Source organism: Eubalaena glacialis, chromosome 6, assembly GCF_028564815.1.
Source record: "Eubalaena glacialis isolate mEubGla1 chromosome 6, mEubGla1.1.hap2.+ XY, whole genome shotgun sequence".
Lineage (NCBI taxonomy): Eukaryota > Metazoa > Chordata > Mammalia > Artiodactyla > Balaenidae > Eubalaena > Eubalaena glacialis.
In genome coordinates this window covers 47,108,469-47,136,014 of record NC_083721.1, presented here as the reverse complement: position 1 = coordinate 47,136,014, position 27,546 = coordinate 47,108,469, and the positions used below count along the sequence as shown (strand labels likewise).

The window sequence follows — 27,546 nt, the reverse complement described above, 5'->3', positions numbered from 1 at the left end:
TTGAATTTTGTTGGATGTTGAATTTTGTCACATGCTCTTTATGCATCTATTAAGGTGATCATGTAATTTTTCTTCTTTAGCCAGTTGATGTAAAAGACTACATTAATTCTTTTTTGAATATTGAGCCAGCCTTGCATACCTGGGATAAATTCCACTTGGTCATGGTGCATAGACTTTTTATACATTGTTAGATTCACTTTGCTAATATTTTGTTGAGAATTTTTGCATCTATGTTTATGAGAGATATTTATCTGTAGTTTTCTTGTACTGTCTTTGTCTGGTTTGGTTTTAGAGTAATGCTGGCTTTATAGAATGAGTTAGAAAGTATTCCCTTTGCCTCTATCTTCAGAAAAAAATTGTAGAGAATTGGTATAATTTCTTCCTTAAATGTTTTGTAGAATTTATCAGTTGAACTTATCTGGGCCTGGTACTTTTTGTTTTGGAAGGTTATTAATCATTGATTCAATTTCTTTAATAGGTATAAGCTTTTTAGATTGTCTGTTTCTTTTTGTATGAGTTTTGGCAGATTGTGTTTTTCAGGGAATTGGTCCATGTCATCTAGATTATCAAATTTATGGGCATACAGTTGTTCATAATATTCCCTTATTATCCTTTTAATGTCCAAAATATGTTTGATTTTTAAGAGTTTATATAGTTAACCACTAAATATTTCCTTAAGAAATATTTAAAAACATATTGTCTGTGTCATTATAGAGTCATAAAGAAAATTGTTACATATATTTTAAAAAATTTCTTTAATTTTTAAAAATTTTATTTTATATTGGAGTATGGTTGATTATGCTATATATTTTTTTAAAATTATCTTTAAAATTCAGTTTTCTGAAATTTTGAAAATTGTTTATCCATTAACTATAAGATCCGTGGAATATTTGTAAATTTTTGCTGAAACAAGTACAGTGTAAATATTTGTAGCAAAATGTAACCTTTTCTACTTGTGACTTGTGAACTATAGAAGATGGAACTAAGTTATGACTGTATCTATTAAGAATTTATACATGAAATATTTTGAATAAATATAGTTACTATGCTATGTTATATTATATATTTATGTTGTTTTGTATAACAGCATACTTCCTCTCCTACTTCATATATCCAGTGTTGATGCTACAGACATCTTAATAAACATTTTTTCAAGTAATGAATGAACCCGATCCCATTAACAAGTTTACCCTCTTTGAAAAAAATGGGAAAATCATATCTTTATTTAGTCAAAAATTTATTTTAGTAAAAAATTAATGAAAACTTCAAATTAATAGAAATAATTTATGATACCAATTTTAAATTTCTGAAAGACATACAAGACTCAGGCACGTCCAAGGTTACCATGAGGTCTTTTATTTTCTCTCATGTAGGAACAATTATCTAATAAAACATATTGTTTCTCCACTACACACAGTCCAAATATAGTCCCATTTTGACAGATTAAAAATATAACCTGATAGTTATATTAAACTGAAGACATAAAGTTTTAACATTTAGTATGATTTATAGAGGTGAATGGACTATAGATATTACGTTCTGCTTCCCTGGTGCTTCATCAACATCAGTTACGAACCAGTATTTGAAACCATGTGGTGAGTTGGTTCATTGATAAAACAGACCTGCACCAACAAGCAGTGCCAACTTCAGAGCAATTTGCAGGGAGGCTGGAAATGGGTAGGAAATGAGAACTAATATGATCCTAAAGAAAATGATCTAGGGAGGGTAGGTAAATGGCATGCATGGAGGTAGATAGGTAGAGTAAATAATCTTCATTTCACCAAACTCTGGATACTCAGATAATTGACAATTCAGCCTGATAACAGGAAATAGTTTATTAAGGTTCAGTAAGAACCCAATAATTAAAATGTAAAAAGAAAGTATTTCTGACATTAAAAATATCTACAAATTAGCTCAAACATGAATCTTTGTGTATATAATGAGGTATCAATCTGCAAGTCCCTGAAGTGACAAAGCTTTCTTAGGGAAGTAAGAATTGTTATAACACACAAATATTCCTGAATGAACTAGCTACTTAGAGAATTAATTTCCCTTTAAACATCCCTTCCTGCTTAATACCACTATCTTTGTCCACTGGGCTGACATCTTACTTCCCCACTGGTTTTCTGATATAGTAAGCATTATTCAAATTTAATGAGAAATGATCTTGAGAAAGATGCAATAGCCTTCATAAAGTTGATGAAAGTGGTGCTGGGGAACTGCCTGAAGGAAACATGAAGTCCCATTGACAAGCAGGGCCTGGTAGTGTTAGAACAACTGAAAAGTGAATAATAAATGAGAATAATAAAAACAAATACAATGGCTAAGAATTTGTACGATAAGGATTAAGAGGGACACTTGGGAAAATTGGTGGAGCCTTTGGATATTTTACAAAATTGCTCCATTATAATCATCTGTTGCTATTATTCCTTGAATTCAAAAGTTAAGATTGTATCTAGTTACCATACTTTATTCTTCTGGAAAATATTTATAATAACAAGGAAAACACTTGACACTTGATTCATTCTTTGTAAAATTAGTACATATTTGTGATTATAACTAAATTTTGATTAAATATGAGATAAAATATTTATTTCCATAAGTTTGTTTTATTTTTCAAAGTACAGTCCTAAACAAATCTCTTTTTTTCCACTTACTATGAAATATTGGTCAAGATTTTAAAAGGATTCATTTTATGGGACTTTTCTCCCTATAATCAGCAATACTTAGATGAAGCCTGTCTATAATTCTGTTTTGCCCAATGATCATTCCTGCCATTTTAGATAGCAGCTTGTAAAGGTCAGATTTATTGCTTTAAGAGAGGGAGACCAAAGCACAGCAATGTCAATCCCACATTCTTTTTTCCCTAAACATACCTTTGAAAATCCAGACAGAGAAAATAGATTGAGAAAGCGTCACTTTTGAGAACTGTTCCGAAGTAAAAGTTTATTCCATCAAAGTAGATTTGGGAAACATTTATAATGATTTAAGAGCTAGGTATTACCCTAGAAATAAGGATTCAGTGAACTGGGGGGAAAAAGAAAAGTCAGAGGGGAATAATTGGTGTTTGCTGAGATGGGGTTCTGTGACTTAAATTCCCAAGTTTGTCCTGGGAATGAGATGGGGAGACAATCAAATGCCCATAGAAATTTGGAGATCTATGGGCAAAAGAACGTTCTGGACAGATCCATGAAAGCTCTCAAAATCCTGTGAGGTACTGGTACAGTGGGTCATCAGAAGTGCAAAAATGGAGCCCTTCAACTTTTCCTGAACTTTTCCTTCAGCTAGGTGTTGGTATGTATCAGTTACAAAAATACAAACTTTTCCATCTTCTTAAATATTCTAGATGGGGAAGTCAAGAGCATTTACTCAGAAATTAGCAGAGAAAGAAAGAGCAAGAGAGACTGAGCCAGCAGACTTTAAGCCTTGTAAACTTGACAAGTAGATGATTTAGCTGAAATCATGCTTTCATGTCTAGCCTGGGGACTAGACATGAATACAGAAACAGAAACTGATGGTGGCATGAAGAAATAACCAGAAGGTCAGAGGATCAAACATCTTAGAAGACTGCAGCGTGGACAAAGCTCCATCTGTAACATGACACCTGTCTTCAATGTCTTATCAGCCCAGTACTTACACATTTAGATGCCAAGAAAAAGTGGAGGAGGGGTTGGGCAAATCCTAAACTGATGGGATTTAAATTTGAAACAACAAAGGAAATCTTGAAATGTCTCCATTTTCAATCTTGAAATGTCTGATTATATGGGATGAGCTGGGTTATGTTTTTATGGAGGTTACAAATATAAACTAAGTGGTTATAATTTTGTATTCATGAGTTAGGGAATTAGAAATACAGTACTTGCATTCCTACCGCTTTCGCTAAATACGTTCAAGATGTTGATTTTCCATGTGAAGTCAGCCTTGAGTGGCTGGCTAGGCTGGACCATGGCTACAACCTGACAATTGCCTTCTGGGAATTTAGATGTGACTTCAGAGCATCAAGAGAAGAGGTGGAAGAGGGAATTTTTCTTTTACTTGATAAGGGTTCTTGCTCCAGAAGTTAGCCATTAAAATTATGGCAATGTTCTATTATTTAAGATGGAAAACGTGGTATTTTGGTAACTGATGTATCCCAACATCCAGAGCAGTGCTTCCACATAGCAGGCTCTCAATAGGTCTATGTTGAATAAATAACTGGAAAGTAATTCTTTTATTATGTCACATGAAGTTCATGCAGTTCTACCTACATTCCACAACTGCAGGTTTTGCAATAAGAAAAAAGAAAAAAAATATTTCAGGGGCTTCCCTGGTGGCGCAGTGGTTGAGAATCTGCCTGCCAATGCAGGGAACACGGGTTCGAGCCCTGGTCTGGGAAGATCCCACATGCCGTGGTGCAACTAGGCCCGTGAGCCACAACTACTGAGCCTGCGCGTCTGGAGCCTGTGCTCCGCAGCAAGAGAGGCCGCAATAGTGAGAGGCCCGCGCACCGCGATGAAGAGTGGCCCCCGCTCACCACAACTAGAGAAAGCCCTCTCACAGAAACGAAGACCCAACACAGCCAAAATAAATAAATAAATTTAAAAAAAAGTGAACTCATTTAAAAAAAAAAAATTTCAGATAAGCCTTATCCACAGTTCAACAAGCATACTTTTCTTCATGTCTACATATAATGTAGTAAGTGTCCCCATTGTTGAACCCCTTCTTCATGTCTCAGGAAGGTGGCTAGAGAAATTTAGCCTAGTTCACTGACAAAGAACTCTTCAAGTCCTAAATGAGGTATGACTGCTTGCCTGGAACTTTATGTTATGGCATCTTTATGCATGTACATATGGGAGTAAATAAATGTCTGTGAAGATAATTACACTTGAAAATTGACATTCCATCTTTAATTATACAACTCCATAGGAAATTCAACTTGGAAATATAATAGTCACTTTTATTTCACACCTTTGTTTCCTAACTGCCTCTATTCTAACTACAATGTCCCTCAAAATGCTATTAAAAGTAATTTCTCAAAATTCACTTGCCTCAACTTTGTCAGTCATGGTTGTAAGTGATTTCATTTGTTGAAGGTTCATATACCCTTAAACCCTTTTAGCATAACTGGAGTGCTCATGCTCCAAACTATTAATGTGGGCTGGCTATTAATGCTTAATAGGATTTTCCTTTATATTTGAAATTGCTAATTTTGTTGGTTTTCTTCCTTTTCTTTTCCTCAGTCTGACAATTTAAAAACTTTTTTCAGTTTAATTGAGATATAATTGTTTTTCTTTTGGGTGCTGATAATCCCTGATGCTGACACAATCCATGACCTTGGCAGCATACTGTGTTTTTCTTGAATTATATCAAAATTTGGTTTTGATTTTTGTTAATTTGAATTAAGATTTAGTATAATTTTCTCCTTCTTGTATATTTTCTCCCTTACATACTGCTACTTAAATTGATTGCATTATGATATATTTTAATATTTTATGTACAATTTGTGCATTTTCTCTGTGTAATTTCACTTGGAAGTTTTTTTTCTGCATTTAAATCATTAAGGTACAGTAGACCCCATTTGTTTCAAACTTTTTTGAGATTTTTTTCCTTCAGAATTTTCCTCAAAACAGTTATTACTTCCTTATTTCTTAGGCTACAAATAAAAGGGTATAGTAAATGTACTACTTCTGTAAACACAATAGCAGCTGGTATATCTTTATCCCCTTCTTCAAGCAAATTTGGTCTAATGTACGTGAAAAAAGAGAGCCATAAAATAATGAAACTGACAAAAAGTGGGATGCACAGCTAGAAAAGGCTTTGACCCTTCCCTCTTTGGATTTCATTTTGAAAATAGTAAAGAGAATGTAGAGATAGGATATTAAGACACTACCTATTGTGAAGACTTGAATTGAGCCTGAAAAGATAAACAGTACCAGTTCATTGACATAAGGGTCAACACAGGAGAGCCTATATAAAGGAAGAATATCACAGTAAAAGTGTTTGATGTGATTTGATCCACAGAAAACTAACCTAAATAGAAGCCCTATATGAATCATAGAATGCAGGTTTCCAGCTATGTAGGCCCCTGTGGTCGTCTGAATGCAGAGTTTCTTTGACATCATGGTGTGGTACTGCAGAGGGCTGCATATGGCCACATAGCGATCGTAAGCCATTACCACCAGAAGAAAGCAGTCTGCAGTTTCAACAGTGCAAAGAAAATAAAATTGTGCCATGCATTCATAGAGGGAAACCATTCTGTTTTCAGAAAAGAAGTTCCTTAACATCTTAGGAATAATGGCACAGGCACAGCAAGAATCCACGAGAGCGGGGTTGCCCAGAAAGATGTACATTGGTGTGCAAAGATGATGCTTTTTTGAAATCAGTATCACCAGGCCAAGATTCCCCACCATGGTGATCAGATACATGGCAAAGAACACCACAAACAGAAGGGTTTTCAGCTCCGGGTAGTCTGTAAATCCTGTGAGGATAAACTCATGTTTTACAGTATGATTTTCTTTAGCCATTCCTGACTCCGCTGTTGAGAAAAAATTGTGGAGAAATGAGGTACTAATTTATAATATGCCCAATTCAACTCTTGAGCTCTCTCTGGCCCAGAAGGACAAGGAACATCTTCCATAATGCCTTCACAAGTCACATGGATTTTGGTGTATGCCCATTTCTCTGGGAGTATCAATCTCCAGGAGCTCTTAACTTTTGAGCTAGTTATTTAACATATTCCCAGCATATTTTCAAGAGAAAACATCAGATTAGATGCACAAAGATGGCTTTTGAGGTCTTGAGAGGAATATTCAGTGCAAAAAACTTCTCTATATGGATTAGCTAAAGCTGATTCATAATTTAGGTGTCAGCAATTGGTATCAGTGTTCCCAAACAATTTCAGTGACAGTATCTGTACAGATTAACAATGTTGTTTGAAAGACTATTTTTGTACACCCATGTTCATAGAAACATTATTCAGGATAGTCACAGGTAGAAACAACCCAACTCTCCACTGCTGGATGAATGAATGAACAAAATGTGGTATAGACAAAAAGTGGAATATTATTCAGCCTTAAAAAGGAATGACATTCTGACACATGTTAAAACATGGATGAAATTTGATGACTTTATGCTAAGTGAAATAAGCTAGGCATAAAAGGACAAATATTGTGTGATTCCACTTACAGGAATTAAAGGCTGTCTGGGGAGGGAGGGAATGGGGAATATTGTTTAATGGGTACAGAGTTTCAGTTTGGGAAGATGAAAAAGTTCTGTAATTTGGTTATAGATTAGGGAAACTCTTAAATGTTCAGACCTGTGACCAGTAACCCTGAATCTAGAAGAAAGAAATATTTAGAACCTCAAAGATTTACATATAATGATGCTCATTGTAGCATCATTTATAATAGTGAAGAATTCAAATGGTAAACATTTCGTCAGTATAATTAAGTCAATGTGAATCATCTATATGACGGTATATTATGCAATAATTTAAAATGGTGTTTATTTAGAATATTTAATGTAATGATAAAATAGACATAATAAAACATTATGTGAAAAAGAAAATACAAAGTTTTATATATAGAATAATTCTAATTTTCCAAATAAATATTTGCAGATGAATGAAAAGGGCAGGCAGCTCAGAAACACATAAAAATTTTAACACTGGTTTTCCCTGTGCAATGGAAATGATAGCTCTTTCTTTTTTCTTTTATTTTTTCTTCTCTTTCAAATTCTCTACAATAAGTATTACTTTTATAACTAGAAAGCACATTTTAAATTAAATAAATAAAATGACATGCTCTTAGGTCTGCTGTGTTTTAAAAGTTGATAGCCCCATAATAATTATTGGGGATCTAACTAATGTTTTCTGCACTTTACAATTCTGTAATGGCTAAATCACAATGGATGTGTTGAGGATGTGTCTGCTCCATTCCCATGATAATGAAATTCGTGGTTTAAATAATAAGAATTTGCTGACATTCTTGCACATATATCATTCAGGAATATATCCATGTCTTGTGGTAATGTGTTCTTGAGGTCACTTGCCTCTATGTAAAGCACTAACTCTTCAGTGTCAAGTTTTACTCTTTTGAACATCAAGTGTTTTCATAATATTCTGAGATTCTATGATGCTCACATTTATTAAACTTTCAGTATATCTTTAAACTTCAATTATCTATCCCTTATATTTTTGCTTATAGCCTAAGAGTTCTAATCTATTGAGGAATGCTTTATTTCAATCTACCTTCATTTTTCTTAGTTAATTCATAGATTTGTTATTTATTAAATGCCTGCTCTGTGCTGTATACTTTCTTAGAAGATTAGTTGACTCTCCTGCACATTTCCACATTGATAATTTGCTGGATAGTCTTTAACTATAACTACATTCTATATTTCTGGAACAGAGGAAAGGCATTTTGGAGAGAAGATCTCTTTCCTTTGGCTTCCTGAAACGGTTTACTAACTTTTAAACTCAGACTATTTGTGACTGATACATTTAGAAACAATATTAGAAATGAACATTTGAAAGCTATATAATTTGAATTATTATTTTTTCATTAAATGCCTTACTCTTGATAACCTGAAGTCTAAAAAAATGAACATTTTAAATCTATGTAATTTGAATAAGTTTTTTCATTAAATGCCTTACACTTGCCAAGTTGAAGTCACATAACATAGTTTTCCTTCATTTTCCCTAGTTGATAATTAATCAGACAGAAATAAGTTTTACATTGATATTTTATTTCTCTAAAAATCAAAAGATAAACTAAAAAGCTCCTTAAAATTACATCAGGGGTTTAAAAGAATGGTTTAAAAATATATTCCTTCCTCATATAATTTATTTAATACATAGGGAATGTCTGACACAAAAATTTTAAACAATATTTCATTGTAGAGGCTGTTAAGCTGTAAGTTATATGGCAAACCACATTTTTAAAAGAAGTTCACAAAACTTTGCTAAGGTTTTCTGTAATTACTGTAAACGTATGCTTTTATTTATCTATTTTTGGGTAAATTTAGGCTTCTCTTAAATTCAGAAGTGATGCAAATAAATGATAGTCATTTGTCCAGTTCTTACACAATGGACCTTAGGGTAGAGGAAAGACTTTAAGGAACTTAAAAAATTTAAAAATAAGAATTGTAAGGCAAAAACCTTAAAGAACTTAAATAAATGTTTCCGGAGGTTAATATTTCTACGAAAAAAATTTTTTAATTCTTTCCCACCTGGATTTCCCCAATAAGAGTTTAATAAAGGCTAGATGGTTGCCTGATGATGGTTTTTAAAGTAGATCCAGAAATAAAACTATATCGTCTTGATTGTTTAGGAGAATATTTCTACCAACAAGTCAATGATAATATTTATATCATTGGTAGAGAATGGTTCAAATATTTTAAATAATTCTAAAGGAATTTAATTGGCATTGACATCAGAGTATTTCCCGAGAGACCTAATCTCCTAAACATTACAAAGCTACTAAGTTGGCATAATTCAATGTATCCTTTGAAACCTAAAGAGTAAGGCAAATGCCCATTTCTAAGTAAATTTTAAGGGACATGTTTTGATTTTAATTTATATGAGTTTATACTATTTATCCTTATTACCACTCTGAATATAAAATTCTAGGTGGGAAAAAGAAAATTCCCACTGGATTGGTCAGCAAAAGCCTCATAGAGGAAGTGGGAACCGAACTAGGATTTATTGACTCAGAGGAGAGGTTGTGTGAGCAGAGGTCTTAAAGTAGCACCTTTCCCACCTCTTTTTAAAGTCAATATATAATTTCTAGAATATTCCTTTGAAGTTACATTCATAATGTCTTTAATCTTATACCTTAGTTACTAGAAGTAACCTTCAAATTTTTTAATAATAATAATTAAAAAAATAACCATTAAATTTTCCTTGCAAATCCAGAAGCACCTTCTGGAGATATTTCTTTCCTCAAAATATTCCCTTATTAGGACTTTCTCATCATTTATAGTGCAATGAATCCCTATTGCCCATCAATCACAAGTCACAATTTGTTTGGTTAATTACATATCTTGATTTTCCTAATCTACATCATTTGAATTCACTTTATCTTCTTGTACTTTGCACTACCCTTTACCATCCCTAAGCCAAGCCGTTCTCTTCATGGCTTTCTGAATAAGTCACTGTCATTCTTCATGCGGTGCATTTTGCCTTATCTATATTACCCTCACCATTTTCCTCCATCTATCCAAATCCTACCCCTTCCTTAATGGTCAATCCAAGGTCTACCCAGGACAAGCTCATCTGCCTTCTTCCCTCCTCCCAGGCTCTTATTACCCATGTAACACCTTCTCAAGTCTCAATATTTGCCTTGTGTGGTCCTCTGGCATTTCATGGGTGTAAGTCTTATTCCCCCAGTTTGATTACAACCTCACTTATATCAGGATTATGCATATTTCTGAGATGTACCTGAAGATACAGCAAAAAACAAAGCAGAAATAAATCCCTTCCCTTGGAATTCAATTCTAGAGCAATATGATTATTTCAGATGAGGGCCACATTACTATGACGATGCAGGACCAAGTCTGTGCTGAAGTAGCACTGTAGGGAAACTTTCTCCTATAATGAGAGTTTGTTAAGATTTCCTGGGATGAGGCTCTACCAAAGGAACTGTGGAAGAATGATGAATGTTGCTTCTAGTTCACCTCCTACCTATGAAACAATGTGAGCTCAGCCAAAGATTCATGGAGTCAGAGAAAAGGATCATGTAGCTCATTTCTTGTTATTTTAATTTTCTTACAAATATATAACAATTTTTAGGCTTACTTAAACATTTTGAAAAGTCCTTATGTTCAGTACCACAAAACAGCTGCCATTTCTTGCATCATTTCTTTGCACATTCATGCAATAAATACTTTATAGTGCCTACTATTGTCAGAGGAGTCAGCCAGAGGACGTGACCACTGGTTGACCTGAAACCTGGACCTGGACAGTTGGGTAATTGCCCCCTCCCTGTCCTTAGAATGTACTTCTTGCCCACTGTTCCCACTGTAGAAGCTGTTCCAAGGATGCAGCCTTGAGAGAGCAAGGTGCTGTTGAGACCATCCAGATGGTATATGTGACTGAAAACATTTAAGGCCTCTACATAAACTTTTAAGATTCTGGTGGGTGGGTGTGGAGATCTACTTGTCTTGCAACCAACTGCCCAAGACAAACCTCATATAAAAGTTCTCTTGCTTATTAAAACTACCACCTACTAATCTAGAATTGTTTGCCTCTTTCTTTGGTCTCTCCTTGCCCTCTGTGTATAGGGGCCAGTTTGCAAACCAACAACTCCTTATCATCACAGTTATAGATTCTGTTCTCATGGAGCTTACATTCTAATAGAGGAGACTGGGGAAGCAAACATAAATAAATACATAAATAAGAAAAATAGCAAAAATTAGTAAGTGCTGTGCTGTGGGTAAAATGGAGTGGTGTGATAAAGAATAACTGGGAGTTACTTTAGATCAGATGATTGGAAAAGGTCTATAGGAAAGGTGAACAGTCAAGCTGAGACATGAGTAGCAGGAAACCAGCTATGGCAGTTTAGGGTGAGCATGTTAGGTACAGAGGCGGTAGTGGAAATTCCTTAAGGCAGCTATAAGTTTTGCATGTTTAGGAACCCATAAAAGGCAGGGGAAAGTGGTTGATGATGGGATGGAAGAGTTGATCTTGCCGAGTTTGTAATGCAGAGTATGGAGTTTGTGTTTCATTTTCAGCTCAATGAGAATCCTTGGGAAGGTGTACTGATTTCCTATTGTTGTTCTAACAAATTGCCACAAACTCAGTAGCTTGAAACAACACATATTTTTATTCTTTCACAATTCTGGAGATTAGAAATCAGAAATGATTCTCACTGGGCTAAAATTAAGGTGTCGACATCCTTCCTGGAAGCTGTAGGGGAGAATCCGTTTCCTAGCCTTTTTCAGCTTCTAGGGTCTGTCTGCATTCCTTGGCTCATGGCTCCCTTCCATCTTCAAAGCCTGAAACGGCCGTTTTAATCTTTCTCACATTGTACTACTCTAATTCTGACTCCTCTGCTACTGTTTCCACCATTTAAAAAATTACACTGGGCCCACCTGGATGATCCAGGAGTATGTAATTCACCCTTGTTGTGTAACATAACATACTTACAATTTCTGATTACTTTAGGTGGACAACTTTGGGGGGACCATCATTATGCCTACCAAACCAGAGTTTTTTAAAGCAGAGAAATGACATTACCGTATTCACATTTTTTCAGAAAATGGATCATTAAGGGTAAGGATGAAAGTGGGGAGACCAGCTAAAAGGACACTGCAGTAGTTCAGAATTAGGCTGATAGCAGTGGACATGGAGAAATGTAGATGGATTTGGGTTATGTTTGGGAGGATGAGTCAGCAGGATTTGCTAATGATTTCTATTTGAGAGGGGGGTAAAAAGAGCAAGTGGGGAAAATGCCTGGATTTTTTGCCTTGAGCATCTGAGGAGAACATAGTAGCATTTATTGAGTTGAAGGAGACTTCAGGAGAAATATTCTAGGGGGGATAATGGAGCTAGAAATATGACTTTTATTTTATCCATGTTATGTTTGAAATGCTTATCAGTTATCTAAGTGGAGATGTCAAACAGGTAATGGAACATAAAAGACAAGGCTGGAGATTAGGAGTCATCAGCATATACATTTAAAGCCTTGGAACTGAGTGAGATCATTTAGGGAGAGTGGGAAGACAGAATAGAGAAGGGTGACTGGGAGAGAGCCCTCCGGTACTCTCTGGTTTAGATTAGACCAGATTATCTACCATACAAAATGCCTGGTGGGTATAGAATTCAGTGGTGTAGAAATTACAGGAGGTATCCTAAAAAAGATGAGGTCAGAATGCCAAATCAAGGAGCTTGAATTCTATTTAGTAGGACCTGAATAAACTTGTCAAGGGACTGACTCTGTCAGATCTGAGTTTCAGAAAAACAATTCTGTGTGTGACTCATTGCTTTATTCTCTATGCTATATTTTGCATGTTGACATGGCATAAATGATAAATTAATAAACAAGTGTTTGGGTGCCCCTCATGTATCATGTTAAGATTAAAGCTGTGGAATAAAGATGACTTTAAGATTGTTATTAAAAAACCCTAAGACAACAAAAAAGACCCCAAATTTAATGTGATGAATTTTGGTTTGCTCTTCTGGTAAAGTCTGACCCCTTGTTCAAGAGTTGATAGTGCAGGAATTCCCTGGTGGTCCAGTGGTTAAGACTCGGTGCTTTCACTACTGAGGACCTGGGTTCAGTCTCTGGTCGGGGAACAAGATCCATGTGGGAAGCTAAAAAGAAAAAAAAAAAAAAAGAGTTGCCAGTGCTTATTACAATGCCAAGCACAGTGCTAATAAGCAACAGTAATTCAAAGCTGTGTTAGGTCTCAATCCCTGTTTACAGTAACTTCTCAATGCACTAGGGAGGCAGTCATGTAAACAAATAATTAGAATGCAAGGTGATAGAATCTATAGTATAATCATACGTTTGGAACTATGGGAGAAGAGATGGGAATGACTTAATTTGTCTGGGGGTGTTAAAAATGCTTTCTGGAACAAAACTGTCTTTTTCATAATAAAATAACATTCTAGTTTGGCAGTAGAGAGCAAATCTCCATGTGGGAGGGGCAAAACACATCCTCGAAACCTTTTCCCAGATTGTCATATTCCCCCCTGGGGAAGTAGTCACCACTACTGCCAAAACCATGGCATTGGCTGCCAAAAAGGCATTGGTTTCCCAATCACTCTGGCCCAAGTGATTTCCTGTAGCAAAGAGAAGATTAAGAGGGATCATTCGTACATGCCCTGACTAGCCTTAGAGATAACCGCTGGAAACAAAATGTAGTAATATGCAACTAGAGGAGTAGTACTCAAATCTTTCTCTCCACTGAGAAAGCAAGTTGGCAAATGATGTTGACTGCGTGATACACTCCTGTGGGCTTTGTCAGGTAATGAATAATTGCTCATTGGCTAGCTACGATACCTCTGCATTTCTCCCATTCAAGGTAGTATATTGTAATGTAAAGGAATGAGGAAGGTATTATTGAGATAATATGGAATCCATTCTAGTTTATGTGTATATATATATAATCATATTAAACTATGGTAGTTTATTATTAGAAACAGATTAATTGTGATGCATCTCATAACTGATTGTGACACATCAAGGCATTGAAATCGTCTGAATGCTGCTGATCTTGATAATCTGGTTTATATAAGTGGGTCAGTCATCCTGTCCTTAGGGTTCCCTATAGCAAGGCCTCCTTACCTATCTCCAAGTCTACCTCTGACAGGCAGATTTTGTCTTTTCCCAGTTGCCTGGAAGTTTAGGCATGGCTAAACCCCACTAGATCTATTTCTAAGAATGTGAGAGACAGGAGCCCCCCTTCTGTTATTTTGTCTGAGGACTTAGCTCTTCCCCTTGAGATTGACACTAGGAATGCCCAACCCTTAAGGGAAGCTTCCAACATTAACCACAAGAATAGAACCACATCTTTAACAGAGAAATCATATTAAAATATCCTACGATTAGGCTCACTATCTCTATAAGAAATACACACACACACACACACACACACACCCCAAAAACAGTTAGGGGTATTTTATTATGGATTACTCAGGAGAGGACATTTGACCCTGGCCTTGAAAGATATGTAGACATTTTCTCAGCAGAGAAGGTTGGAAAGGGAATGCTAAGTTAAGTATCAGAGGCATGAAAGCTCATGAAGTGTTGGAGGAATGGAAAGCAGTCCCCAGACTGGCTGGAGTGTAGGGTGTATTAGAGAACTTCGTTCTCATAATTATGTTATAGCTGGATTACTCAGTGCTTGATCTGGTTTTGACATCCTCTGCCTGAAATAAATATTGAATGACTCAGCTATTCATAATCAAGTAATTACTCAGGAGAAGTTCTAAAGTCATTTAGTACATACCAGACAGCATATCTGAATTTGTTCTTATAGTCAGAAGACTTCCTAAGACAGATGTAGAAATTAAGAGATAGAAAGTGGTATACTGAGCTGTGCTCAATGGAATAATCCATAACTGGAGACATGGAACTTGCTTTCTTTTTCTTTCCCCCTCCCTCCCTCCCTCTTTCCCTCCCCTATCTTCCTTCCTTTCTTCTTTCATATATACTTACAACTGTTTTGTATCATTTTATTCACATATATTGTGTGTATACTCTATGTCAGCCACAATACTCGGCACTAAGGTTAAGCAATAAACAAAAGCAGATGTGGTATCTGCCTCCTCTCACCTTATAGAATTGGGAAGAAGTGACAGGAGACAGACATTAACCAAATAATCACCCAGATGAATTGAAAATTACAACTTCTCTATTATGAAGGCAAGGTTATTGGAGATATAAGACTTACAATAGAGAGGTTTTGCCTAGTCTGAAAATGCAAATAATGTAGTAGTTAACCCTGTGGGTTTTAAAAACAGGACCTAATTTTGAATCTTGGCTATGCCACTTTATAGCTGATAGTGGGAAAATTACTTAATCTCTCTGTGAGTCAAGTTCCTCATTAGAATATGGATATTATAATAGATTATACTCTGAAAATTGAGACTAAAAGGTAGTTTAGAAGACTTAGTGAATTATGTGTAGAACACCAGAAGAGAGCCTAGGTTATAGTAAGTGTTCAATAAATACTAAATGTTATCACTACCACCACCACCACTGTCATTATTACTTGAGGTAGCGAGGAGGTGACAGAAAGATTTCCTAAAGAAGTGATGACTGAACTGAAATTTGGTAAACAGAATTTTCAGGGAAAGGTGGATGGGAGAGTTGTGAGAATAACATATACAAAGGCCCTATTTCTGGAGGATACATGACAATTTCAAGGCACCGAAAGAAAATCAGTGAGGCAGAGGGAGTTAGGGGGAAAATGGTCTAAGGGAGAGTGGAGAGGTGGGCAGGGTATAGATAATATGGGGGTATTGTAAACAATATTAAGAATTTGGGTCTTTATTCTAACAGCAATAAGAATCCATGGGAATTTCTTATAAAGAAGGCTGACATGATCAAATTTAGATTTTATAACTTAATTCTGGATGAAGCATGAAAAATAGATTGGAAGTTGGCAAAACTGGATATGGACAAAATATTGAAACTGTCCAGGAAAAAGATTATGGTAGCATGGATCAGGTGGTGGTGATGAGTGGAACGGAGAACTTAGAGAATTCTTTAGAATGTAGAGTGAGCAGGATTTAGTGATAGATTGAATGTAGGGTTTAAAGACAAAGGATCTAAAATTCTGGCTAATGCAACAGAATGATGATGACACACTGAGAGAGGTAACCCTGGAAGAGGATCAGGTTTGGGGAAAGAGGAGAGCAGAAGATAAGTTTGATTTCACATATACTTAGTAAGAGGTGCCTTTGAGACTTCTAGAAAAAGGTGTTTAACTGGCAATTGAATACAAGGGTTTGAGGTTCAGAGGAGAAGTCTGAACATAAGTTTATGAGAAGATGTATATTTATGAGTCAATTGTCTAGAGGTGGTTTCTGAAACCTAGAGAGAAGAGATAGGTAAGAAAGCCTAGAGTAATGCTGTCCAATAGAAATATAACATGAATTACATATGTGATAGAGAATTTTCTAGTAACTTCAATACATTAAAGATAGTAAAAAGAAACATATAAATTTAATTTTAAAAATAAATATCCTATTTAACTGAATATAAAATATTATCATTTAATTTTAAAAATAAATATCTTATTTAACTGAATATAAAATATTATTTAATTTTAAAAATAAATATCTTATTTAACTGAATATAAAATATTATCATTTCAAATAATTTCATTTCAATATAAAATTATTAATAAGATATTTTACATTACTTTTTCATACTAAGTCTTCAAAATCTGGTGTGTTTCTTTCTACTTATAGCACATCATAATCTGGACTATACATAGTTCAAGTACTCAATAGCTATCTGCTTAGTGCCTACCTACTGGAGAGTACAAGTCTAGGGGTAGGAAGAGAAGGGAGGAAAAAAGAAAGGAAGGAGAGATAGCAAGAGGGAAAAGAAGAGAGGATAATGTACAATAGTAAAAGCCAAGGAGACAGTATTTCTAAAAAGTAGTGGTCAAAAAATTCAACTGACTTCAGACTTGGCCACTATAAAACGTGTTTCTTCCTGAAGCTGCATACTTCTGCCCTATTTTGGAAAACCTTAATTGACCTCACTGTCAACTCTTTGGTTCCTTTCTCATTTCTCTTAATTTTTAGCACCAAACTTTAAAAAGCATCTACACCTACTGTTTTCAGTAGGTGTAGATGCTCCCTTTAATTGTCTGCAACCTAGATTTTTCATTCCCATTATTCTGTAATAATCACACTCCCCACTGACCTGTCCATCAAGTCCAATTATCTTTCTTGGACCTTTGTTCTCCTTGACCTCTCTAAAACATTTGAAAGATTAAACATTCTTTCATTCTTAAAACTGTTACTTTCTATCTCATCATAAGCATTTTCTGAAGTTCCATGTCTGAGCATTTCTTCTCCCTTCAAAATTAATGATTCACAGCTGGATGCAGTTGGCTCCCAGATTTTCATTTGCAGCCTTAATCACCCAACTGATATCTGTGGGATATTTCCATAATATCTAATCATCCCCTCAAACTTGCCATACTTGAAAGGAGAATTACCTTGTGCCAGGAAGGAATTTTTCCTCCTAACTCCCCTAGGCTGTCACAGCATGTAATAGAGATTAGTCAGGAAAAACATCCCTGAAAAAACATCATATAAGCTGAGGCCTGGAGGTATATAAGAGTTAACCAGGTAACAGGGGAAGAAGAGCGGAAAACAGTATTCTGGGTTGTAGATGCCATTTGTTCACTCAAATATCCTTTCATGCCTTTATCAGCAGTGTCATCTGATTAATATATGCCACATACTGTGCTAGTCTTTGGGATAGGCAGTGAGCAAGTTAAACATGGTCCTTGCCCTCATGGAGCTTATCATCTGCAAATCATTACAACTGTATTAAGTGCTATAAAGAACAGAAAACTATGGATGAATATAACAGTGATCTTACCCTAGTCTGCGGATGTGGACAGGAAAGAATTCCCAGAGAAAACAGCACATAAACTGAAGCCTTGAGAGTATATGAAGTGAGACAAATGACATTTATTCCACAGATAGCACTTGGAAGTTTTGAGTTGGGAAGTAGCCTAGTGGGTTCTAAGAACTGAGAAGTCAGTGCACTTGTAGCACAGTAAATTAGAGGAATAGTGATGGTAAGTGAAGCTAGAACGGGAGTCAGGAGTCAGATATCACAGGGCCTTGTGGGCCAGGGTCAGGATTCTCAAGTGTATCCTAAGAGCAACAGGAAGACATTTGACATCCCCAGGTTCAAAGCTTCAGGATCATCTAAGACACTGCTATTATCCTCACTACCCACATCCAGCTTGTCATCAAGTTGCCATCAGGTCCCATGGATTCTTCCCTTATAAAATCTCTCACATCAGTTCCTTCTACTACACTCAGGACTGTATCCCATGATTCTCAGCTCACATGTTTCAGGCTCTGCACAAGTGGGCTATAAACTTGAGATCAATGAGATCAGTTTTGATCAAACTATTTTTTTTTGATCAAACTATTTTTCATATTTTGATTAATATGTAAAACTTACTTTTTCTAAAACTGACCATGTATACTGAGATGGTACTCTCTGTCAAATGGAGTATTTATTGAGTGAGTAGAGCACAGTGTTGCTGGCAGAGAATAGGTGGTCAGAAGTGTACCATAACACTGAGCTGGTCCCATAGAAAAATGTGGAAATTTTGTCTCATGAATATGTAAGAGGGCTTGGTCAAGCCAGTGAACAGTTCTTTCAGTTCTTTCAAAATAGAAACACTGTATAAAGGGCAGCCAAGAAAAGCTTTCATTAATAGTGGATACGTTTGCACTTTATGCAGACATTATGAAATTATATTATACTAGAGTAGTAATTTTATTGTAATTACTGCTGTCTTATTTAATGCTTTTGAGTCTTTTCATTTTTTAGAGTATGCTGCTAAAATTATTTATGCCTGTATAACTTGGTTAATTTTAACTTTAGTTAGCTGCGGGAGAATTGCATGAATTAATAAAATCTAGTGAAATGTTTAGTAAACCTGAATGTCTTCACTGGAGACTTTATTAAAAGTTTGGCCCTTAGAGACTGGGAATTGGATAATTTCCATAGCTGCAAATGAGTTTTGTTTCATTTGCAAGCAATGCACAATGGACATTATTAGGAAACAGGGATTTCCAGTAAAGGTGTGACAGAATGAGAAAAGAGTTTGTATTGAGGTAGCCCTTTGGTCCAGAGACATCATTAGCAAGGAGGGCTGAGTTTATCCTTCAAGAATTGCACTTTCATTACATGAAACAAAGAGCCATAGAAAATCTCTCCAGCAGGCTGATAACCAATCCTTTTATTGGAAAAAACAGCAATAAGCCAATCTCAGGCAAATCACTCTAGTGCTCTGTCCCCAGATAATTTATATCAGAGGTTTATTTCATAAAGGATCTCTACACTCTTCAGCTTTAAAATGGTATGGCTTGGGCGAGTCACGTGATCAAGGCCAACATGGCCGCTGCCGCTGCTGGGAGCTGAGGTGCCGCCGCCGCCGGGCAGCCCGGGGGGAATCCGCCCACATCGCTGCCCTCGCCGGCTGGGCGGCAGCGGGGCCCAGAGCGCCGGAGGCCGGGGCTGGGGCGGCACCGCGCGGCGGCCACGGGGTCCCGCTAGAGCAGCCTCTGGCGGCTATGCCGAGGCCCGGCGGCCGGCGGCGCCGGCGGGAGGGAGGAAGTAGACCTTCTTGCGAGTGCGAGCCAACTGGCAGACCCGACTGAATGCTCGGATTGGGAAAATGAAACGCAGGAAGCAAGATGAAGGGTAGAGGGAAGGCTCCTGCATGGCTGAGGATGATGCCGTGGACGTCGAGTATGAGACCAGCAACCGCTTTGAGGAGTATGAGTGGTGCGGGCAGAAGCGGATACGGGCCACCACTCTCCTGGAAGGTGGTTTCCGAGGCTCTGGCTTCGTCACGTGCAGCGGCGAAGAGAATCCGGACAGTGATGCTGACTTGGATGTGGATGGGGATGACACTCTGGAGTGTGGGAAACCGCAATACACGGAGGCCGACGTCATCCCCTGCACAGGCGAGGAGCCCCGTGAAGCCAAGGAGAGAGAGGCACTCCGGGGCGCAGTCCTAAATGGTGGCCCTCCCAGCACACGCATCGCACCTGAGTTCTCTAAATGGGCCAGTGACGAGATGCCATCTACCAGCAATGGTGAGAGCAGCAAGCAGGAGGCCATGCAGAAGACCTGCAAGAACAGTGACATCGAGAAAATCACCGAGGATTCAGCTGTGACCACGTTTGAGGCCCTGAAGGCTCGGGTCAGGGAACTTGAGCGGCAGCTATCCCGTGGGGACCGTTACAAATGCCTCATCTGCATGGACTCATACTCAATGCCCCTAACGTCCATCCAGTGTTGGCATGTGCACTGTGAGGAGTGCTGGCTGCGGACCCTGGGTGCCAGGAAGCTCTGCCCTCAGTGCAACACCATCACAGCGCCCGGAGACCTGCGGAGAATCTACCTGTGAGCTAGCCGCCCCAGGCAGGCCTTGCCTCGAGCGCCCCCCCTGCCCCGCCTGTGACGTGACCCCCCCTTGTACATACTTGCACACAGGTTCCCCGTGTACATACATGCACACACATGAACGCACACAGGACTCGAGCCAGAATGGAGGCTGAGGCCCAGGCCCTGCCTGCTGGCTCCCACCAAGATTGGGGACCATACCTGTTCCAGGTTCCATTCCCAGGGTGGGGCAGGGAGGTGGGGGTAGGGGGAGTAGACAGGCAAGGCTCCTAAGATCTAGCCCCCCCGACTGACAGACGGACAGACAGACATGCAAACACCAGACTGAAGCACATGTAATATAGACCGTGTATGTTTACAATGTTGTGTATAAATGGGACAACTCCTCACCCTCTACCCCGTCCCTTCCCCTTTGGTTGTATGATTTTCTTCTTTTGTTAAGAACACCTGGACGCAGTGCCTCCTTCAGGGCTGGCTGGGGGCTCGGCCCATCCACCTCTTGGGGTGCTTGCTTCTCCCTCTCCCTCTCCCTCTCCCGTGGTTCTCTTCCCTCTCCCATGTGCTCGGTGTTCAGTGGTGTATATTTCTTCTCCCAGACGTGGGGCACGTGCCCCAAGGGACATGATCCTCTCCTTAGTCTTAGCTCCTGGGGCTCTTCATAAGGAGTTGGGGGAGGGGGGAGGCACAGGAAATGGGAACCGAGCTGAAGCAGGGGCTGAGATTGGGGCTGGATGAGGGTGCTCCTGGCTACCCAGCCTTCTGCAGAGAACCTTTCCTGGGATTAGACTGCTGTTCCCAGGGAAAAGTGTTGTCTCCCCTGCCCTTCTTGTGGGCCCCATGGTGTGATGCTGTGTCTGTATTCTATACAAAGGTACTTGTCCTTTCCCTTTGTAAACTACATTTGACATGGATTAAACCAGTATACACAGCAAAAAAAAAAAAAAAAAATGGTATGGCTTCTCTAATGAAGGACCTTGAATTGCTGTTGGCTTGAGTTCCTCCTGGCACCATCAAACCACAATAATTTAGTCAACAAATATTTCTTGTTCTCCTTCTCTTGTAAAATGTTGTAAGGGCTTCCAACTACAAATGAACTCAGTAACAATAACAATGGCTGCTCTTATTGAGAACTTAAGCCTTTTATAATTTAATACCACCAACAAAACCGCAAAAAACAAAGTTTCACCTTCAAGGAGGCGTTAATAATTTTCAGGGAATATAATTTCTTTATCCAAGAGAATCTTCAGTATTTTCTAGTCTGAAGCTGAAAAAAAAAGCAGCATCTTTATTTTTTTTAAAAAGGCAAAAACTTTATTTAGTTTTCAGGGAAATACAAGATGCATGTAAACATAAACAAAATACAAAACAACCCAAATCTTACAGTTTAGAAGCATGCCAAGACAGAGTATTTTCTGCAGACCAAAGTATCCCATCAAAATGATAAAGGACACCTGGAAAGTGGCAGTCAAGGGGCTGGGTCCCTTCCCCAAGGACGCTGCATTTTTGTGATGAGAACAATTTTTTAAAAACCCACTATTAAAAATATTAGAAACATGGAGAGGGTTTAGCACCACGATTACATATTCTTGCCTCCTTTGTTGTAGATTAATTACCCATATAACTGTGGGTTCATTTCTGGTCCCTCTATTCTATTCCATTGATATATGCATCTGTTTTTGTGCCAGTAGCATACGTTTTAGACTGTGGTAGCTTTATAGTATAGTTTGAAATTAGGGAGCATGATACCTCAAGCTTCATTCTTTCTCAAGATTGTTTTGACTACTTGGAATCTTTTGTGTTTCCATACAAATTTTAGAATTATTTGTTCTAGTTCTGTGAAAAAAAAAGCCATTGGTATTTTGATAGGGATTGCATTGAATCTATAGATTGCCTTGGGGAGTATGATGTTTTAACAATATTAATTCTTTCAATCCATGAACATGGTATATCTTTCCATCTATTTGCATTGACTTCAATTTATTTCATCAGTGTCTCATAGTTTTCTGAGGACAGGTCTTTTACCTCTTTAGTTAGATTTATTCCTAGGTACTTTATTCTTTTTGATGCAATTGTAAGCGAGATTGTTTCCTTAATTTCTCTTAAGTTTGTTGTTAGTGTACAGAAATGCAATGGATTTCTGTGTGTTAATTATGTATCCTGTAATTTTACTGAATTTATCGATCAGTTCTAGTAGTTTTTGGTGGTGTCTTGAGGATTTTTTTATGTATAGTATCATGTCACCTGCAAACAGTGACAACTTTTTTCTTTCCAATTTGGGTTTCTCTTATTTCCTTTTCTTTATTGCTCTGACTAGGACTTCCAATACCATTATGAATAAAAGTGGTGAGAATGGGCATCCTTATCTTGTTCCTGATCTTAGAGGAAATGTTTTTAGCTTTTCACCATTGAGTATGATGTTATCTGTGAGCTTGTCATATATGGCCTTTATTATGTTGAAGTAAGTTCCCTCTATACCCACTTTGTTGAAAGTTTTTATCATAAATGAATGTTGAATATTTTTTGGTATCTATTGAAATGACCATATGATTTTTCATCAATTTGTTGATGTGGTGTATCACATTGATTTGTGGATATTGAACCATACCTGCATCCCTGGGATAAATCCCACTTGATCATGGTGTATGACAATTTTAATGTATTGTTGGATTTGGTGTGCTAATATTTTGTTGAGGATTTTTGTATCTGTGTTCCTTAGTGATATTGTCCTGTAATTTTCCTTTTTCGTGTGATGTCTTTGTCTTATTTTGGTATCAGGGTGATGCTGGCTTCATAGAATGAGTTTGGAAATATTCCTTTCCTTGTAATTTTTAGAATAATTTGAGAAGATAGGTATTAACTATTCTCTAAATATTTGGTAGAATTCACCTGTGAAGGTTTCTTGTCCTAGACTTTTGTTTGTTGGGTTTTCTTGATTACTCATTCAATTTCATTACTGGTAATTGGTCAGTTCATATTTTCTATTTTGCCCTGGTTCAGTCTTGGGAGATTGTACATTTCTAGGAATTTGTGCATTTTTTCTAGGTTGTCCATTTTATGACATATAATTGTTGGTAGTACTCCCTTTGTATTTCTTTGATATCAATTTTAACTTCTTTTTCATTTCTGATTTTATTGATTTGGGCCATCTCTTTTTTTTCTTGATGAATCTGGCTAAAGGTTCATCAGTTTTGTTTATATTTTCAATGATCCAGCTCTTAGTTTCATTTGTCTCCCCTGCTGTTTTTTAAATCTCCATTTTATGTATATCTGCTCTGATCTTTATGATTTCTTCCTTCTACTAGCTTTGGGTTTTGTTTGTTCTTCTTTTTCTAGTTCCTTTTGGTGTAAGGTTAGGTTGGTTTTTTTTGAGACTTTTATGTTTCCTGAGGTGGGCTTGTATTGCTATACACTTCCCTCTTAGAACTGCTTATGCTGTTTGCCATAAATTTTGGATCTTTGTATCACCATTTACATTTTTCTTCAGGTATTTTTGAAATTTCTTCAGTGATCTATTGGTTCTTTAGTAGCATATTGTCTAGCCTCCACATGTTTGTACACTTTGCAGTTTTTTTCTTATCGATATCCTGTCTCAGCCTTGTGGTTGGAAAAGATGCTTGGTATGATTTAAGTCTTCTTAAATTTACTGAGTCTTATTTTGTAGCCTAACGTGTGTTCTATCCTGGAGAATGTTCCAAGTGCACTTGAAAAGAATGTGTATTCTCCTGCTTAAGGATGGAATGTTTTATATAGATTTTATTAAGTCCATTTCATCTAATGTGTTATTGAAGACCAGTGTTTCCTTACTGATTTTCTGTCTGAATGATCTGTCCATTGATTTAAGTGGGGTGTTAAAGTCCCCTATTCTTATCATATTACTGTCAATTTCTCCCTTTATGTCTGCTAATATTTGCTTTATGTATTTAGGTGCTCCTATGTTGAGTGCATATATATTTACAATTGTTATATCCTCTTATTGGATTGATCCCTTGAACATTATGTAATGTCTTTCATTGTCTCTTGTTACAGGTTTTTTTTTTTTAATTTTTTAATTTAATTTTATTTATTTTTTTTATACAGCAGGTTCTTATTAGTCATCGATTTTATACACATCAGTGTATACATGTCAATCCCAATCGCCCAATTCAGCACACCCTCACCCTCACCCCCCTGCCGCTTTCCCCCCTTGGTGTCCATATGTTTGTTCTCCACATCTGTGTCTCAATTTCTGCCCTGCAGACTGGTTCATCTGTACCATTTTTCTAGGTTCCACATATAGGTGTAAATATATGATATTTGTTTTTCTCTTTCTGACTTACTTCACTCTGTATGACAGTCTCTAGATCCAACCACATCTCAACAAATGACCTGATTTCGTTCCTTTTTATGGCTGAGTAATATTCCATTGTATATATGTACCACATCTTCTTTATCCATTCATCTGTTGATGGGCATTTAGGTTGCTTCCATGTCCTGGCTATTGTAAATAGTGCTGCAATGAACATTGGGGTGCATGTGTATTTTTGAATTTTGGTTTTCTCTGGGTATATGCCCAGTAGTGGGATTGCTGGATCATATGGTAATTTTATTTTTAGTTTTTAAAGGAACCTCCATACTGTTCTCCATAGTGGCTATATCAATTTACAGTCCCACCAACAGTGCAAGAGGGTTCCCTTTTCTCCACACCCTCTCCAGCATTTGTTGTTTGTAGATTTTCTGATGATGCCCATTCTAGCTGGTGTGAGGTGATACCTCATTGTAGTTTTGATTTGCATTTCTCTAATAATTAGTGATGTCGAGCAGCTTTTCATGTGCTTCTTGGCCATTTGTATGTCTTTTTTGGAGAAATGTCTATTTAGGTCTTCTGCCCATTTTTGGATTGGGTTATTTGCTTTTTTAATATTCAGCTTCATGAGCTGTTTATACATTTTGGAGATTAATCCTCTGTCCGTTGATTCTTTTGCAAGTATTTTCTCCCATTCTGAGGGTTGTCTTTTCATCTTGTTTATGGTTTCCTTTGCTGTGCAAAAGCATTTAAGTTTCATTAGGTCCCATTTGTTTATTTTTGTTTTTATTTGCATTACTTTAGGTGGTGGATCAAAAAAGATCTTGCTGTGATTTAGGTCAAAGGGTGTTCTTCCTACGTTTTCCTAAAAGAGTTTTATAGTGTCCAGTCTTACATTTAGGTCTCTAATCCATTTTGAGTTTATTTTTGTGTATGGTGTTAGGGAGTGTTCTAATTTCATTCTTTTACATGTAGCTGTCCAGTTTTCCCAGCACCACTTATTGAAGAGACTGTCTTTTCTCCATTGTATACCCGTGCCTCCTTTGTCATAGATTAGTTGACCATAGGTGCGTGGGTTTATCTCTGGGCTTTCTATCCTGTTCCATTGATCTATGTTTCTGTTTTTGTACCAGTACCATATTGTCTTGATTACTGTAGCTTTGTAGTACTCTGAAGTCAGGGAGTCTGATTCCTCCAGCTCCATTTTTTTCCCTCAAGACTGCTTTGGCTATTTGGGGTCTTTTCTGTCTCCATACAAATTTTAAGATTTTTTGTTCTAGTTCCATAAAAAATGCCATTGGTAATTTGATAGGGATTGCATTGAATCTGTAGATTGCTTTGAGTAGTATAGTCATTTTCACAATATTGATTCTTCCAATCCAAGAACATGGTATATCTCTCCATCTGTTGGTATCATCTTTAATTTCTTTCATCACTGTCTTATAGTTTTCTGCATACAGGTCTTTTGTCTCCCTAAGTAGGTTTATTCCTAGGTATTTTATTCTTTTTGTTGCAGTGGTAAATGGGAGTGTTTCCTTAATTTCTCTTTCAGATTTTTCATCATTAGGGTATAGGAATGCAAGAGATTTCTGTGCATTAATTTTGTATCCTGCGACTTTACCAAATTCATTGATTAGCTCTAGTAGTTTTCTGGTGGCATCTTTAGGATTCTCTGTGTATAGTATCATGTCATCTGCAAACAGTGACAGTTTTACTTCTTTTCCAGTTTGTATTCCTTTTATTTCTTTTTCTTCTCTGATTACCGTGGCTAGGACTTCCAAAACTATGTTGAATAATAGTGGTGAGAGTGAACATCCTTGTCTTGTTCCTGATCTTACAGGAAATGCTTTCAGTTTTTCACCATTGAGAATGATGTTTCCTGTGGGTTTGTCATATATGGCCTTTTTTATGTTGAGGTAGTTTCCCTCTGTGCCCACTTTCTGGAGAGTTTTTTTTCTATCATAAATGGGTGTTAAATTTTGTCAAAAGTTTTTCTGCATCTATTGAGATGATCATATGGTTTTTATTCTTCAGCTTGTTAATATGGTGTATCACATTGATTGATTTGCGTATATTGAAGAATCCTTGCATCCCTGGGATAAATCCCACTTGATCATGGTGTATGATCCTTTTAATGTGTTCTTGGATTCTGTTTGCTAGTATTTCGTTGAGGATATTTTCATCTATATTCATCAGTGATATTGGTATGTAATTTTCTTTTTTTTGTAGTATCTTTGTCTGGTTTTGGTCTCAGGGTGATGCTGGCCTCATAGAATGAGTTTGGGAGTGTTCCTTCCTCCACAATTTTTTGGAAGAGCGTGAGAAGGATGAGTGTTAGCTCTTCTCTACATCTTTGATAGAATTCACCTGTGAAGCCATCTGGTCCTGGACTTCTGTTTGTTGGAAGATTTTTAATCACAGTTTCCATTTCATTACTTGTGATTGTTCTGTTCATATTTTCTATTTCTTCCTGGTTCAGTCTTGGAAGGTTATACCTTTCTAAGAATTTGTCCATTTCTTCCAGGTTGTCCATTTTATTGGCATAGCATTGCTTGTAGTAGTCTCTTAGGATGCTTTGTATTTCTGGGGTGTCTGTTGTAACTTCTCCTTTTTCATTTCTAATTTTATTGATTTGAGTCTTCTCCCTCTTTTTCTTGA

General features: G+C 37.0%; 1 protein-coding gene and 1 pseudogene across 1 annotated transcript; one reads left to right on the top strand and one right to left on the bottom strand.

Annotated features, from left to right (window-relative positions):
- Positions 1-5,562: 5,562 nt before the first annotated feature.
- Positions 5,563-6,503, bottom strand: LOC133092959 (olfactory receptor 5K1-like). Its single transcript, XM_061192717.1, is given in 2 exon segments — positions 5,563-5,738; positions 5,741-6,503. Coding segments are annotated over 2 exon segments (939 nt in total).
- Positions 6,504-19,796: 13,293 nt separating this feature from the next.
- LOC133093254 (E3 ubiquitin-protein ligase RNF220-like) lies at positions 19,797-20,682 on the top strand (annotated as a pseudogene).
- Positions 20,683-27,546: the final 6,864 nt, after the last annotated feature.